This window comes from Lontra canadensis, unplaced genomic scaffold (assembly GCF_010015895.1).
Source record: "Lontra canadensis isolate GAN:19392208 unplaced genomic scaffold, GSC_riverotter_1.0 scaffold38, whole genome shotgun sequence".
NCBI lineage: Eukaryota > Metazoa > Chordata > Mammalia > Carnivora > Mustelidae > Lontra > Lontra canadensis.
Window position 1 is genome coordinate 7,021,736 of NW_022631032.1, and position 17,525 is coordinate 7,039,260.

The 17,525-nt window shown below is 39.1% G+C and overlaps 1 protein-coding gene across 2 annotated transcripts in view; it reads right to left on the reverse strand.

The window, feature by feature from the left end:
• Positions 1-304: 304 nt before the first annotated feature.
• The window catches only part of CASR (calcium sensing receptor), a 76,742-nt gene continuing 59,521 nt past the window's right edge, over positions 305-17,525 (reverse strand). For both annotated transcript variants that reach the window (XM_032869535.1, XM_032869536.1), the window contains exons 5-7: positions 6,709-6,939; positions 3,376-3,499; positions 305-2,049 (exon numbers count right to left, since the gene is read on the reverse strand). In XM_032869535.1, coding sequence (XP_032725426.1) covers positions 533-2,049; positions 3,376-3,499; positions 6,709-6,939 — 1,872 coding nt within the window. In that variant the 3' untranslated portion in view covers positions 305-532. The remainder of the gene's footprint in view (positions 2,050-3,375; positions 3,500-6,708; positions 6,940-17,525) is intronic.

Genomic DNA, 17,525 nt, shown 5'->3' on the forward strand with positions numbered 1-17,525 from the left:
GTTTTGAACATTTGGAGTTCTTCCCATTGTCAAGGTGCTGGATAGCACTGGTGACGTTCTGTCTTTCAGACTCTTAAATTTAATGGTGGCCAGCCTGATGTTTTGTCACTCTGCACACTTTTGTCTCTGGGCCAGGGTGTCTGCAATGTTCAGAGTAGGCATTTCAGTGTTAAGGAAAAAAGAAGGGAATACGTGGGTTGTTTACAGCCTTTGTTTCATCTCTCGGCTTTTGGGTGTGATAGAACAGAGGACAAGAGCAGAGAAGAGACGTGAAGAGCAAATCTGATTATGGTGTTCTCTCTGACATATCCAACCACAGAGTCACGTGGCTCCTCTTCTTTTTTTAATTTTAAAGGGAACATGAGTCAATTCACTGTTATTTCAAACAGTTCGACAGAGTTTAAGGTGTTTGGTGTGTTTTATTCCTCCTTCCACAAAAGAAAGGAGTCTGGGGTGATTCCTCGTTCCTGTCAGAGAATGTGTTCCCAGGAAACCCCTCTGGATCCTTCCTGACTGGCCACCTTCTTCCATTTTATGAATGCAGTATGTTTTCTGTGACAGTGCTGCCTCCACTGCTGATGACAAAGCTTTGTGAACTGGACACTACAAGTGCCGGGGACATCTCCTCAGGGTCTTCTGTCTCTGGTTGGTGGTCCCCACCCACAGGCCCTTGCAGGCCTGTCTCCTGCGAAGTCAGTTCTGAGTCTGTCTCTCCACACTGTAGCGGGAGCAATGCCTGGTGTCTGCTCAGGGTCTCGTTGCTTCTCTGGGCCTCCAGGGAGTTCTGATGCGTGGAATTCCTGTGAGCCATGGCACTTTTCTGAGGCTCGTCAAAGCTCAGTGAGAAGGTGACGGTGCCACTGCCAAAGATGACCTTCTGCTTGCACCTGGGCTGTGGCTGCGGCTGTGGCTGTGGCTGCTGCTGGAGGGTCAAGGGTTGCTGTGGATGCTGCTCTTGCTGGGTCAGGGCCAGTGGCTGCTGCTGCTGCTTCTGCCTCTCGGGCTGTGGGAACGGGTCTTCACTGTTGCTCTTGCTGCTGATGGAGGATGAGGGCGTGGAGCCCGTGGAGCCCCCGAGGCTGCTGGACCGCTTGCGGGAGACGTTGCTGCGGCGCAGTGTGGCCCGGGCTGCCACCTTGAAAGCATGAGCAGCAGTGCTGCAGCGCACCTCCTCAATGGTGTTACGGGATGGCTTGAAGAGGATGATGTAGACCTTGTTGAAGAAGATGCAGGCCAGCAAGCCAAAGCTGGCTGCCAGGATAGCAATCACTTCCACGGCAGAGACAAACTTGCCATAGGTGCTGGCGTAGGCTGGAATGAAGGAGATCCAGACGATGAAGAAGATGAGCATGCTGAAGGTGATGAACTTGGCTTCATTGAAGTTCTCTGGCAGCTTCCGGGACTTGAAGGCAAAGAAGAAGCAGATGGCAGCCAGCAGGCAGGTGTAGCCAATCAAGAAGCCCAGTGCCATAAGTGAGCCCTCATGGCATGTGATAAAAATGATCTCATCCTCCAGCTCATGGTTGCGGTAGCTTGAGGGTGGGGCGGTATAGAGCCAGATGACACAGATGACAATCTGCATGAAAGTGCAGAGGAAGACCAGCAGGAACTGCAGGTTGAGCCCCCACCACTTGCGGTGGAAGCTCGTGGGGATTTTGGCTTCGAACACCAGCAGGACACGGTTGGTTTTCACCAGGATGCATGATATGCAGAGGACGAAGCTGATGCCAAAGGCTGGCTGGCGCAGGCGGCATGTCCAGTCCTGGGGCTCACCAATGAAGAACAGGGAGCTAGAGAAGCAGCAGAGCAAGGAGAAGAGGAGGAGGTAGGAGAGCTCTCGGTTGGTGGCCTTGACGATGGGTGTGTTACGGAACTTGATGAAGACACCCAGCACGAAGGCTGTCAGGAAAATCCCCAGCACAGCAAAGAGAGTGAGTGCAATCCCAAAGGGCTCTGTCCAGGACAGAAACTCAATCTCTTTGGCAATGCAGGAAGTGTGGTTTTCATTGGACCAGAAGTCATCGGGGCACTTGTCACAGGCACTTGCATCTATAATTATTTCAGGAAAGAGTTAGATACTGTATGGCATAGACTGTAATTTGTGAGTTTGAGTGTGGTGGTAAGGGTATACAGGTTATTGGATGTGGTCACTTTAACTTTTCTTTGTTGATGAAATAATTGTGATTTTTACATTACAAACACACTGAACTCTGACTTATGTTTAATAATATACTTGTTTAATTTCATGTATTTATAATAGTTCTGTTATTTTTTCCTTTATACACAGTGGGGGGGGGGTCATGCCACATGTTTTCTTTAGCACCACTTGCTGATGGCTTATAGCAGGGAATGATCCATCTTTCCGGACAGGTGGCTACCTACACACTAGGTGTCTAGCATAGTTCATCAACTTTCTATAGTGATATGCACTCAGCCTGACTCATTTTGCATATATGGATGGGCTCTGTGGACATGTCAGAATAGACTTCCTCTTAGAGCAAGGGAGAGTATCCCACACAAAAGACCTTGCCTTCCTTACTCCCTATCTATGCCTTTCCAGTGAACTGCAGACTCATTCAGACAATAGACATTTATTAAGTCTCTTCTATGTCTCAAACAGCATGCAGTTTTGGGGAGTAAAAGGAGCATGGGCTTTCAGTCAGAGATTTGGATGGGAATCATGGCTCTGCCATTTACTAGCTGTGTAGCTTTGGTCAGGCTCCTTAACCTCCCTGAGTCTCAGTTTCATCTCTGAGTCATCTCTGTAATGGAAAAAATAATCCCATTATTGTGGTGAGGATGAAATGAAATAATAACAATAATAATAATTATAGTTAATATTTACAGGGTGCCTCCGATATGTTAGGTAAGGTTTTTATTTAATATTTATCTAGAACTTACCATTTGCTAAACTAACTAACATTAACTCATTTGATTTCCCAAACTCTATAAAATGGGCTTATTTTTCCCATGTTATAGATGAAGAAACCGAGGCACAGGAAAAGCATAAGTAGACAGCAAATGCAATGCCAGACACCCAGCAGGCAATATATCATGGCCTATGAACTCTGTAGTCTGGAACAGACAGAACTTTGTCTGTTCAGGGCTCCTGAGCTGTAAGAAAAGGAATACAATGTTGAAGAGTGGTATCAAAGTAAAAGAAAGATGTCTAAGCTTTTTTGTATTACAAGACATCTAATATTTCTTTTCTATCCCCCTCAGTGCTCGGCCCAATGTGACTTTCAGACATACCTTGTTCAGTGAGACACTGTGCTAAGTACCTGCTCAGCGTAGCCCTTTCAGGGACATCACTGACCCCAGGGCCCCAAAGTGGACAAAGCTTTGCATGGTGTCCATGAGGGCATGTCCCTTTACCTGTTTCATCGCTATATTCCCCATCAGGACACTCCACACACTCAAAGCAGCAAGTGGGCTCCCCCTCAATGATTCCTTTCCTGGTCCCTGCCAGGCAGTCTCGACTGCAGTTGGAAAATGGCACCTGGAGAACCGAGAGCACAAAAGTGAAGGGCTGCAGCTGTGGGATCAGGTTCACAGCTCCTTTGACGTAAGTACAGGGGAGGAGTTTGTGCACAAGGACCAGTACAACAGACTTCAGGCCCATTCCAGACAGAGGAAGCCCCAGAGACCCTTGTTCCTGTTATTTATGAAAAGGAGAGATGTCCATGGGCAAGTGCCTGCACATGTGTGTGCGCGCGCACACACACACACACACACACACACTCACTCATGGGATTCTGGAAAGATTAGTTGTTGTGACTCCACACAGTGACCAAAATCCACTTTAAATAATCCCCTGTTCCATTCCCTCCAAGTCTCAGAATGGGACACCTGTTTACTTTCCATGGAAACAGTAGTTTAAGACAAACTAAAAGATACAGGGATATGGACCTACACACAATAGGACAATTACAAGGGGAGATGCTGAGATGAGAAATTTGTTTGAAAATGAGACTTTGAATTTTGTAGTGAATTGTAATTCCTGCAATTTTATTTTAGGCTTTATAGGGAGACTTATGAGATACTTGTAACCATTCAGCAAGGAAGGCAGGACAGGCATAGAGAGGTCAAAAGTAAATGGATCAGAAAGATATGTCAGGCCATTAATATCCAAAAGAAATCTGCAATAGCTATATTAATTTCAGGTAACAGAGATTTTATTTATTTGTTTATTTCCCTAGTGGACTAAGGGTGCATGGAATTTGATTGAGCATAATCCTTGTTTTTTTTCCCCCATCATTATTTATTCATGTTTCAATCTCTTTTAGTCATTTTTAATGATTACCACCAAAACAAAAGCTTGGACCAGGACAATAACCTACACCTAACTGTATGGTTTCCTCTACCCCTTGCTTCCTCCCCTACCACATATTCATAACCGAGATGACCACTCCGTTTCTATGTTTACCACAGGCAAATAACACTAAACTTTCAAGGAACAGATGAATTTAATCTTACGTAAACTCTGCCAAAGGTTTAAAAAAAAAAAAAAAAGGAACATCTAACTCATTCTTATAAGGGCAGTGTAACCCTGATTCCAAAACTGGACAAGAGCAGTATGAAAACAAAAAAAAAAAAAAAAAGAAAAGAAATTACAGGCTCATCTCACTACTTTGTCTTCAGAAGCATACCTGAGTTGAGAATCTGTGTGCAAGTAATTTATAAAGAAAGTTCTCTCAAGGGAACCAGGAAGAGAATGGAGCAAGTGAGACACAGAAGGGAAGAAGACAACAAGGGTGTGATCTTGAGCAAAGACCCTCAAAGATTAGCTTCTGCCTGATCCCACAGGAGAACCCTGGACTCTAAGTTATTCCTCAGAGCTCTCCTGACCTGAGGAAAAGGGAGCCAGGGCTTTCATACTTCCACACCACTCATTTTTAAGGGTCATCTTAGGGAAATGTAAATTCCTAGGCTCTTCTACCTCTCTGAGCCTGTGGGCAAAGTGGGTTCCATTAGCCTGCTGGTTGTCTCCTGAAAAAGAGTGATGAGTTCTGGTTATTGGAAGGAAAAATACACAGAAGTCTGGAGCTATATACTAAGTATAAGGAATCTGAAAGGATCTGGAAAGAATGTAATGGTTTTTCACCACTTGAAAAAAGATGAAAAGTACCAAAACAATTAACAAACTCAAAGGACATAAGAAACAATATATATCATGATCATGTTGGGTTTATGCCAGGAATGCAAACAAGTTTATCATTAGGAAAATCTATAAATGTCATCCCCTGCCTTAATAAGTTAATGCAGAAAAATCATATGATCATCAATAGATGAAAAAACATTTGATGAAATTCAACACGAACTCATGATTAGAAACTTAACTGAGAAAGGAGTTAGGAAAAAACATCTCTAACTTGTAAAGGGTAATATAGAAAATTCTTAGGTAAACATCATTCTATATGAGAAAATATTGGAAGCATTTCTTTTAAAACAAGAATGCCCACTATCATCACTATTATTAAACATTGTGGAGTTCATAGTTAGTGGAATAAGACAAGAAAAATAAGGGCATAAATATTGGAAATAACTCAATAAAACTTATTATTTGCAGATGATATGATTGTCAACATAGAAAACTTAAAAGAAACAGCAACCAGATTGTTAGAAATAACTGGGGAGCTGCCCGAAACTAAAATGCTAGACTTCTCATATCCAAATTTTGTTAGTTTTTCTTAAAAAGACACTTCACCTTTTGTTTGATTTTGGTTGACTGCCAGATCCTTAAATGGTTGTTTTTGACAGTTTTGTCTCATTTATTGCTTCACCATTTCAGAAGCTCTACTTCTGCCTCATTCCATATGATCATGTCAGATAACATGGAAGAGCTCATGCCATTTTCAAAGTGTCTCTTTAATAAGACTCTTCCCTTCTCCTCCCACCTCTCTGCCTGGTTTGGAGACATCTTAGAAAGTTAAACACAGGGAAAACAATAAAATATTTTTTTTTGTTCTAACAGAAAAGAAATAACTGGTTTGACAAGAAGTTTTTTTAAAAAAAACTCAAATAGAAGATGATTGGCATTATCTTCTAATGAAAGAGGGATAGAAAGGGCAGTATTGGACCTGAGGATTTCTAAGTTTCCTGGGACCCTGGGGAGGGAAAGAAAGGAAAAGAAATAGTGAAGGATGGTACACATTAGCACTCTCAAACATAGTAACACAGTACTCTCAGAGATCTTCTCTCTCCCAAGTCACCAACCCATATATCTTCTAAGAAATTGTCCTTTTGATTTATAAGTCTGTCTTGAGCTATTTGGATGACAGGGAACTAACTCTGAATAGTCCAGGCTCTGCCTTGAATGATGTTTATGTTTGCTTAAATATTTTGCACTAGTTGGGGAAAGTTTTAGGCAAGAAAATTGTTAGCTATTTAGCCAAGGAGTCAAATCTATAAAGAATAACAAATTTTCCAATATAGTAGGTATGGGGCTCAAGTTCTGAGGATTCTCCTCTTTAGTGTACTAAACACTGATAGATTTCACAGAGAACCTTGGCAGTGCACAGTTAGTGAGTTGAAGGAAGTGGACTTACCATTTTTCAAGTCCAGTGGTGAAGCCCAACCCTCTTACCCCCAAGGCCGAACACAATTTCCTGCCCATGGTAGAGCCATCTGTTGTTCTGATGGAGAGCACATACCTCCCTGGAGAACCCACTCCACAGGATTYTCTCCTCATTGATGAAGAGCACATACCTCCCTGGAGAACCCACTCCACAGGATTTTCTCCTCATTGATGAAGAGCCTTTCTCCTTTCTTGGCATAGACGTTGTAATAGCCGACTTCCTTAAACACTATGGAACCATCCTCTGGGGAGAGGTGCCAGTTGATGATGGAATAGTTCCCCATCAGGTCACCACATTCATCGAAAGTCACCTGCTCCCCCATATTGTTGGTAAAGTTTAGGTGCCGTAGGTGCTTCAGGACCTAAAGAGGAATGAAGATTCTGAGTACAAGCCACAAGGCTGCCATGTATGGTTAAATATTTTGGGAAGAGACACTTTTTCTAATTTACACTAAGGTACTTATATGTGTTAGCAACAGCCCTGGTAAGCCATGGGCTTTACTTGGTATTCAAATTGTAACTGGGGGTAGGAAACACTTTCTTGAAGTCAGGCAAATAGTACTGTCACTCCCATTTTTTTGATAGGGAAAGTGAGGCATAGAAATGGAAGTATCTTGTTTAGGGTCACACAGTTAGCAAATGGTGCAAAGCCTGCGTTCGTAACAGCTGTGCTCTGTTGTAACATCATTAGGCTTCTGGCTTTGCTTCCCGTATGCCCCTGACATGGCTTGGAGGAGGCAGTGGACACTCAGCCCCTTTCATGTGGAACATGCCAGGGGTCACTGAGCCACCAAGAGAGATTAAGACACAGTCCTGCTTATGAATGTAGGGATGCTTGCTTCTGCTGCACCTCACAAGTCACAGGGCTTTATCATTCTCTAACTCTGAGCATGTTTCTTCGCTTTTGTAAGGAGAGTGCTGGGCCAGAGAGGCTACAGGGTCTCTACAAACCTTGGTATGGACTTTTTCTATTCTGTGGTTTGGTGGTCCCAGAAGTACATCTAGAAGCACTTCTCCCTTTTTTCATAAAATCCAGCATCTAATTTGACACTGGGAAAAAATTTTGGGTTGAATTTGTCTAGTGGATAGTCTGACTGGGGCCTAGCACCCATTATCCATATTAATGTGCATGACAAACTGAGCTGATTGAGCTAGACCTTGAGTGTTCCACTACTTGAGGGCCACTTTAATGTTCCATTCCATTCCAGAGTTGACACTGGTTTTTAATACATTGGTAATGAGATTATTTTCAAATAAACACTTACTATAAGGAAAATTAAACTGGGAAAACGAGTTACCTGAATTTTCTCAAAACAACTCTGGGACAAGTTTGGGGACAGAGTCTATGGCAGACCACATATGCACACAAACATAGCACCCTGGGTGCCTCACCTAACCTTCTCTGTGTGATTTACTCCTTTAGTGTCCTCATTGCTGTCCTGCTAGACTCTGGCTGCCCTAACTTTTGTCCAGACCTATGGAGGAAAGGGGGTACCTCACTCCTTGCTACCTGTTCTTCTGTTCTGCATCCAGAACTGCTTAGCTATCCTCAAAAAGATGGAGAATGAATCCTACTAAGGATTCATACCACCTGTGTTCTCCAGAGCTTTCCTCAATGGTCATCAATCTTATATTTTTTCCTTCATTTTTACTGAGCTCTTAATCCTGTCTGCAGAGAGGTGCCCCAGATTTGCTCCTTTTTTATATGTTCAGCTCTCCTTCTTTTTCCTCCTTGCTCTTGGAATGATCTGCCCTCCTATAAAGAGTGGTGTCTGTGGTGTCACTTTTGTCTCTACCCCAACACAACTCTGTCCTGACACAGCTTTCTTCCCCTGAGAGGAATATACAGTCCTTCTACTCTGTGAGGCTGACCCTCTTTTGCAGCACTTAGAACCTCATTCCTCCCACCCACCCTGGAACCTTTCTGACATGGTCAGTATATCTGTCTCCATTCCACAATCATTCTCTTCCCACAACCTGCTGGGGATCTCTCATGTCTCAGATGATATATGCTTCAAACTTCTCTAAGTAGCTTCCAAAACCTTCTATACTTTCATCCCACATACCCACCATTACTTTTCAGTGCAAGGGTTTTATCCTAATTGTACAGGGTTCATGGTCATTTCCACAATTGTGCTAACTCTGTCTTTGTTGTGTGTAAAAGGAGATGAAAAGAGTGGAGAGGCAGGGAACTACCTCTTGTTTATACTTCCTATGTGTCAGGCACTGTACTAATGCTTTACACAATATCTCTTTTAATCCTCACAACAACTCTATTATTATCTTTATCTTATAGATGAGGAAACAGGCATAGAGAGGTCAAGAAACTTGCCAGTCAGAAGCTAGGAAGTTCTTGAGCTATGATTGAAATATGAGCTTTTCCTACCACATCATCCTGCCTCTGATATAAATTGTTTAGAGGGTCCATGGCAAGTATTTGTCAGTAATATCTCCTCATTAGATATATTTTTTTAAAAAGCATCACTCTTATTTGAAGAATAATCTTAAAAACATATATAGCGGTAAAGCTAGAGTCTTTAGTATAAATTTACTCTCTATTCAGGTTTAATTCCTTGGTTCTCAATTATGCCAGGCATCAAGCTGCCTTTATCCTTTTTTTCTGTCTATAGGTTCTCTGCAGTGAAACTCTCCAGATGTCAGTGGGTGAATAGGAAAAGGAACAGGGACAATCATTTTATAATTAAATGGTTTTCTTCTACATTGGTCAAATTGGGCAGAAAAGTGACTCAAAGATCATCACTGGCTATAACCCTTTTGCATTTCTATTGGCCTGGGATGGAGATTTCTACCATAATCTTAATTTGAATGAAGGAGCTAATCAAAAACCATTTTCTTAAAGTTTCCACTAAAAAACTCATTTTAAATATAAGGGGAGATTTGTATGCTGTTAGGATGAATCAACAATAAATATTTATAGAGTATCTACTACGTGTTCTGAACTAGGCTGCAGTAGTATAAGGCTTAGTAATATAGTCCTCTTGGAGTTTACAAATGGGTTAGAGAGATAAGGAATAAGACATAAATATTGGAAGAAATAACAAACCATGTGAGATAAAATATAGTTAAGCTCTAACTTATTGGCTATCAGCTCTAAATACAGTTATATTCTGGAGAGATGGAAATTAAAAAGGGCTACTAAAAATCTCAATGCAGGCTTGAGGCATGGTAGAAATTTGGATTGGCAGAGGACAGAAGGAAGGATGGTGTTAAGAACAGTGGGAAAGGCATGGACAAAGATCAAGTTAGGAATAAATATGAAGTGGTATGGGGGCAATAAAGAAACCAGCTTCTTAAAATTTGTGTATGTGCTAGAGAACAAAGGGAAATAAAGTAGATAGGTAAAGAGGAGCTAAGGCACAGAGGCTAGATTTCATAATAAAAGGCATAGGACTAGATAATAATGGGTTGATGAGAATGTAGAGAAATCAGAATCCTCCATACACTGCTGGTGGGGATGTAAAATGGTGCAGACACTTTGGAAAACATTCTGACACTTCTTCAAAAAGTTAAAAATAGAGTTACCACTCAACCCAGAAATTCTACTCTTATGTGCCATCCCAAGAAAAATGAAAACCTATATCCACACAAAAACTTGAACTCAGCTGCAGCAACTTCTTGCAAGACACATCTCTAAAGACAAGGGGAACAAAAGCAAAAATGAACTATTGGGTTCATTGATGAACATTATCAAGATAAAAACTTCTGCACAGTAAAGGAAGCAGTCAACAAAACTAAAAGTCAACCTATGGAATGACAGAAGATATTTGCAAATGACATATCAGATAAAGGGCTGGTATCCAAGATCTATAAAGAACTTATCAAACTCAACATCCAGAAAAACCCAAATAACCCAATCAAGAAATGAGCAGAAGACACGAACAGACATTCTTCCAAAGAAGACATACAAATTGCCAATAGACACATGAAAAAATGCTCCACATCTCTTGTCATCAGAAATACAAATTAAAACCACAATGAGATACCACCTTAAACCAGTTAGAATGGCTAACTAGTGTTAGCCATTAAGTTAGAATGAACAAGACAGGAAACAACAAATGTTGGTGAGGATGTGGAGAAAGGGGAACCACCTTACACTGTTGGTGGGAGTGCAAGCTAATATAGCCACTCTGGAAAACAGTATGGAGGTTCCTCAAGAAGTTAAAAATAGAACTAGCCTATAACCCAGCAATTGAATTACTTAGTACTTACCCCAAAGATACAGATGCAGTGTTCTGAAGGGTACCTGCTCCCCAATGTTCATAGTAGCAATGTCCACAATAGTCAAACTGCAGAAGGAGCCAAGATGTCCTTCAACAGATGAACAGATGTAGTTTATATATACAATGGAATATTACTCAGCCATCAGAAAGGATGAATACCTAACATTTACACTGATGTGGATGGAACAGCAGGGTATTAAATGCTAAGTAAATAAGTCAAAGGATGACAATATTCATATGGTTTCACTCATATGCAGAATATGAGAAATCATGCAGAGGATCACAGGGGAAGGGAGGGAAAATTGAATGAGAAGAAACCAGAGAGAGAGAGAAACTATGAGAGACTCTTGACCCTGAGAAACCAGCTGAGGGTTGTGGTAGGAGAATTGGGTGGTGGGCATTAAGAAGGGCATGGAATGTGATGAACACTAGGCGTTATATGCAAGTGATGAATCATTGAATACTACATCTGAAAATGATGATGTGCTATATGTTGGATAATTGAATTAAAAAAAACTTGAACACAATTGTTTATAGTAGCACTATTCATAATAATCAAAAAGTGGAAACAAGCTAAATGTCCTTCAGTTGGATTAATGGACAAATTATTATATCCATATAATGGTATACTATTCAGCCATAAAAAGGAATGAAGTACTAATATATGCTACAACATGGATGAACCTTGAAAACATGATAAGTCGAAGAAGTCAGTCACACAGACCACATATTTTATGATTCCATTTATATGAAGTGTCCAGAAATATCCAAATATATAGAGACAGAAAGTAGATTTGTTGTTATTTACTAATGGGGGAGTGAAGGGGGTGGAGTGATAGCTAAAGATATGAAGTTTTTTTAATGTGGTGAAAATGTTCTAAATTGATTATGGTTATGGTTGTACAACTCTGCAGATATATTAAAAACCACTTTAATAGGTGAACTGTATGGTATGTGAATTATATCTTTAAAAAGCTGTTTAAAAGAGGACGTATCAAAAGGGATTTCACATATCCAAATATGACTTTCCTGGTGGAGCTGGTATCTAGCAGCAGGTAGAGACCTTGACAACAAGGTAACCTTGAGCATACTTGATGTTGAGAATTTACTAATGAGACATTGCAATTCTAACCTCAAATGGAACAGGGAAAAAAACAGTAGGCAGAAGGTAAGAGCAGTACAAACATCTTATCCAGAAAAGGAAGCACCCAGAATTTTTGTGGCTAGACATTTTATACCTAAGATTAGACACATTTCCTCTAAAGAAGATTTATTCCTTTCTCTATCCCCAGTGTTTTGTAGAGGGCCTGAATTTTAATGGATACTCAAACTATGTCTGTTGAATGTTTGGTTAATAGTATGGGCATTAAACTAATACTGTTGCATTTGTCAGGTAATGTCAAACCATGATGAGGTTTTCACTAGTCTGAGGATAAATAAGAAAAGGTCAACAGTTTCTGTATTAGTTAAAAGAGCAAGTAGGTAGAAAATCAATAAGGATATAAAAGACTTAAATAATACTTGATCAACAGACTTGATCTAATTGAGATTTATAGAACACTGAAGCCGATAACAGTAGAATACACATTCTTTTTAAGGGCACATAAAGTATTTACCAAGATAAACCATATTCTGGATCATAAAGCAAGTTTCCATAAATTTAAAAATATTCAAACCAAGTATATTTTTTGACTCCAGAGGATTTAAATTAGAAATGAACAACAGAAAGATATTTGGAAAATCTAGATACTCAGATACCAGTAACACTCTTCTAAATAACCTATGCATTTGAGAAGGAATGAAAGGAAAGTTAGAATATATTTTTGAATTAAATGAAAATGAAAACATAGAGTATAAAAATTGGGGGGGGGCTACAGCTAATGCAACGTTTAGAGGGAAATTTGTAACACTAAAATTACTATGTTAGAAGAGAAGAAGGGTCTCAAAACAGTGAGAGTTTTTCTTTCCAAGTTAAGAAACTAGAAAAAGAAAAGCAAGGTAAATTCAAATAAAGCAGGAAAAAGGGAATAATAAAGATCAGAGCAAAAATCAGTGAAACAGAAAACAGGAAAATAGAGAGAAAGTCACTAAAACATAAACTGGTTCTTTGGAAGATCTGTAAAATCAGTTGATCTCTACCCAGATAGACCAGAAAAAAAGGAGAAGATGCATAATTCCAAAAAAATAATGAGAGGAGTGAGATCACTAAAGATCTTGCAGATAGTCTGAGAATATTAATAATAATTTCATCACAATAATCTAAATAAATTTATGTCAATATATTTAACAATTGAGATACAGTCTTTGGAAGACACAAACTATCAAAGCTGTCTTCAGAGGTAACCAGAATAGCCCTATAAGTGTTTTTTTTTGGAAGAGAGAGCAAGTATGCATGTGTACATGGAGAGCTGTGGGGGAGGGACAGAGAGAGAGGGGGAGAGAGAGAATTTAAGCATGATCCACACCTAATGAGATCCTAAAACAGGGCTTATCTCATGACCCTGAGATCATGACCTGAGACAAAATCAAGAGTCAGACGCTTAGCTGACTGAGCCAGCCAAGTGCCCCAGCATTATAAGTTTTAAAGAAATTGAATTTACAGTTCAGAATTTTTCCCACAAAGAAAATTGGCCCAAGCTGGCTTCGCTGATGAATTTTGCCACATATTTCAGGAAGAAGTAATACCAATTCCACAGAAACTCTTTCAGAACATTGAAAAGGAGGCAGTACTTGCTAACTCATTCTTTGAAGCCAGTATTACTCAGATACCAAAACCAGATAAAGATAGTACTCAAAAATAAAACTATTGACCAATATCTCTCATGAATGTAGAAGCAAAATTTCTTAACCAAATGTTAACTATCTGCAAAAAGGAAAATACACTGTGACCAAGTAGAGTTTTTCATAGGAATGCAAGGTTGGTTTAACATTTGACTACATTAACATACTACAAAAGGGAAACCATCTGATCATCTCAATAAATATAGAAAAAGAAGTTGATAACATCCAATCTCTATTCCTGATAAACACTCTCCATAATCTAGGAGTAAAAAGGAGCTTTTTGAATCCTATTAAGGACATCTATGAAAAACCTGCAGTTAACATTATGCTTAGTGGTGAGAGAATGAATGTTTTTCCTCTAAGATCAGGATCAAAACAAGAATGTGCATTCTCACTGTGGCTATACATTGTAGCTATAGAATGGAGGTTCTATCCAGTACAGTTGACTGAATTCTGCTGATTCAGACTGAAAAGATAAAGTTCTAAGTTCTATATATAAACAAAAACAAATAAGCAAACAAAAGGACTTTCAAATAAGGTGAAAAGACTTAGGATTCACTTTTTGAAAAACTTCATTGAAGACCATAAAAATTAAGGCTTTTATATAAACAGTTGTAACTTAAACCTGTTTTTAAAAGCAAAATACTTAAAATTATACTATAGGATTAAAAGCCAACACGATTTTTCCCTTTGAGATATAGCTGTAACTTAAGTTCATACATTCTGAATTAAAAAGAAAAACATCCTGGATTTAAAAAAGGGTAAGTCCCCCAAACAACTGTTTCATGTAATATTGATGACAGAGTATGCCAGAAGGTGAAGGGAGCAGCCAACACCTAAAATGTAGGCCTGGCAGTCCCTTAATAGAGAACCAGAATTATTCAATTAGCTGTGGTAAATTAATTCAAACTAATTGCAGGAAGGACAATCCCCCCTTTAAAAATTTAAAAGAAAATGCGAAAATGGATTTTTTTAAAAAGTGTCTTTTCTCCTTTTAAGGAGATTCGTTGGTACAAATCAGGCTAAAAAATTGTTCCTGATTCTTAGGACTCCTGTGTCAATTAAAAATAAGAATAAAATGGCTAAAAAATTGTTCCCAATTCTTAGGACACTTGTGTCAATTAAAAATAAGAATAAAATTTAATTGTTTCTGTATCTTCATGTATCAATAATCCTGTTTGTACTCCTTTTTTATACTCTTAAAATCCTTACTGAAGTGGTATTTTTCCCATCATTTATCTCATTGATAATGAAGAGGTAAATTTCAGCACAAATTTATGAAGTCCGAGTTATTGTGGGGTTTTTTGCAAGAGCATTTTCTGCTAACTTCTTTCAGACCACTCACTTTCTTTTTTCTGTGCCTATGTCTCTATACTGTTTTGTAGTTATCCACTTAACCGCTGTCTTCTCTCAGTGTTTACCATGTCCCATTCTCTTTCTTTCCTTATTTGTTCATTCAACAAGTATTTATTAAGCACCTAATATGGGCCAAACAGGGACTTTTTTAGTGATAAGAGATACAGTTATATTCAAGATGGACAAAGGGATGTTTGGTATTCTCTAATTTGGTCCGTTGTGTCCACTCTTACTTATTTGCACACTGTACTTTGTCTTTGTGTCTCTATATGAATCAGTTTCAGGATGGTGATCTGCTGATCATCCAGGTTTAAGGTATGGACCACTGTCTTCATTGCGAAGCCATTGGCTGATCCAGCAGTCACTTAGGTGCTAGAAAGCCTGTGCCTAGAGGGACAGTTGGGTACATGGTTCTTTTAACAGTGGCGATATTGGTGTTATCAGGGGAACAGACTGCCTAGGGCAGATGTGGGCTTTCTTATTGGCTAGACATATGACTTTGGGCAAATCATTTTGGTTTCTTTTGGTCTTACTTTCCTCACCTCCTCACCTCCGAAAGAATAATACTCAAGACTAATATTTAATACTAACATGAACACTTATGTATAGGTAGTATCCTAAGCACTTTTTACGTATTAACTAGTGTCATCCTAATAATGAACTTATACATTTCATTATCTCCATTTTTCAGGTGAGGAAGATGAGACACAGGCACATTAAGTGACTGCCCAAGGTCATACAACTGTTAAGTAGCAATTGGGATTTAGATCTAGTTAGTTTGGCTCTAGTGTCCAAACTGTCAACTAGATTCTCAATCTATTACATTGTCTATTGCTAGGTACAACAGGTTAACTAGTGTAAAATTTAAGTTGAGAAGATGGGTTTATTTTTAAAATGGGATCATGGAGACAAGTATAATGCTTGTGGCAACGTAAAAGGCCTTAATCGGGAAAGGGGTCTATACAGAATAACATCCGTCTCCATGCATGGCATGAACTTGCCCACTCCAGGGACTTTTCATTGTTTTATATATATATATGTATATATATATATATATGTATATATATATATATTTTTTTAAGATTTTTATTTATTTATTTGTCAGAGAGAGTGAGCACAGGCAGAGAGAGTGGCAGGCAGAGGCAGAGGGAGAAGCAGGCTCCCCGCTGAGCAAGGAGCCCGATGCGGGACTCGATCGGGATCATGACCCGAGCGGAAGGCAGTCGCTCAACCAACTGAGCCACCCAGGCGTCCCTCATTGTTTTATATTTTTAATGAACTATATTGAAGTATAGTTTACATAGGATAAAATATGCCTATTTTAAAAGTAGAGTTCTGGGTTTTGGTAAATACGCCTGTATAACCACCACTGCTATCATCCCCAAAGTTTCCCGGATGTCGCTTCCGAGTTAGTCCCCACCCCCACTTGGAGCCCTAGGCCACTGTGGATCTGTTTTCTTTCTATCATTAGAGAAAGTGGTTCTTTTTTTCTATTGTTAGAGAAAGGATATCATATAAGTATAGTAATAAAAAGAGTATGACTCCTTTTTAAGTCTGGATTTTTTCACTCAACATGATGTTTTGGAGATTTACCTATGTGGTTGTACATTTGCCTTTGAATTTGACATTTTCTCCAAGGAATAGACCCTTTCCAAAAATCCGGCCCATCCTTCAAGGCCTATCTCAGATGATATCTTTTGTTTTTGTCCTTATTTCAAATCCTAACCAGCATGGTATTGTAGTTTCATCCTCATAGGTGGTGTATAAATAAAATCAAGAGTACTGAATTTTTCTAGTCAAAATTGGTACCTTGTCCATTAAGAGTCAATTATTTGTTTTCTAAGTCATATGTCTAAGTCATCTTTTTAGACATCTTTAATGTTTCTTTTAACATGTTGACTTTCAAGTTTTGCCTTTGAACACCTAATTTTCTACATTAATACCTGTGCATAATAGGGAAGATTGAGATGGAAACTGTTTCACCCTTAAAAGCAATATAGGGGATATTTAAAGTGATATTCATTGACCCACAAAAGAGAATATACATTACAAAATAATTTAGGTATTTCCCTCAGAGCACTCTTCTTCTGGAATTTTAAAAGAAAGGACTAATAATTCCATTAAAAAAGAAAATATAAAATTTTACTTGAGATTATAATCGAGTATAGTATGCTTCTAAATTATTTTATTTGGGGAGAAATATGAGGAAAATAAGAATAAATGTAGGGGAAGAGAAAGGAAAACAGTTAGTGGGAAGACTTAAACATAGAAGATAATATACAGACGAAATTGATGGGCTCATAAAACTAAACACTGCGAAAAGGACAAAGTACAACGTGTAAACACTGAGATGGTCATATACTGTCTTTTATGTGGTACTATTTCCATCTTGTGGCCTTTTAGGGTATTTCCTCTCAAGGATTTTAAAGTCAAACTTGCTCATTATAAGCATAAATGGGAACCACCTCTTGGCACATACTCTAATGTTTAATTGAACTAAACCAAAGACTAGAGACTAGAAACCCCCCACTGTCATCTAGGATTCCAGCTCTTACACTTGGCATCAGAGC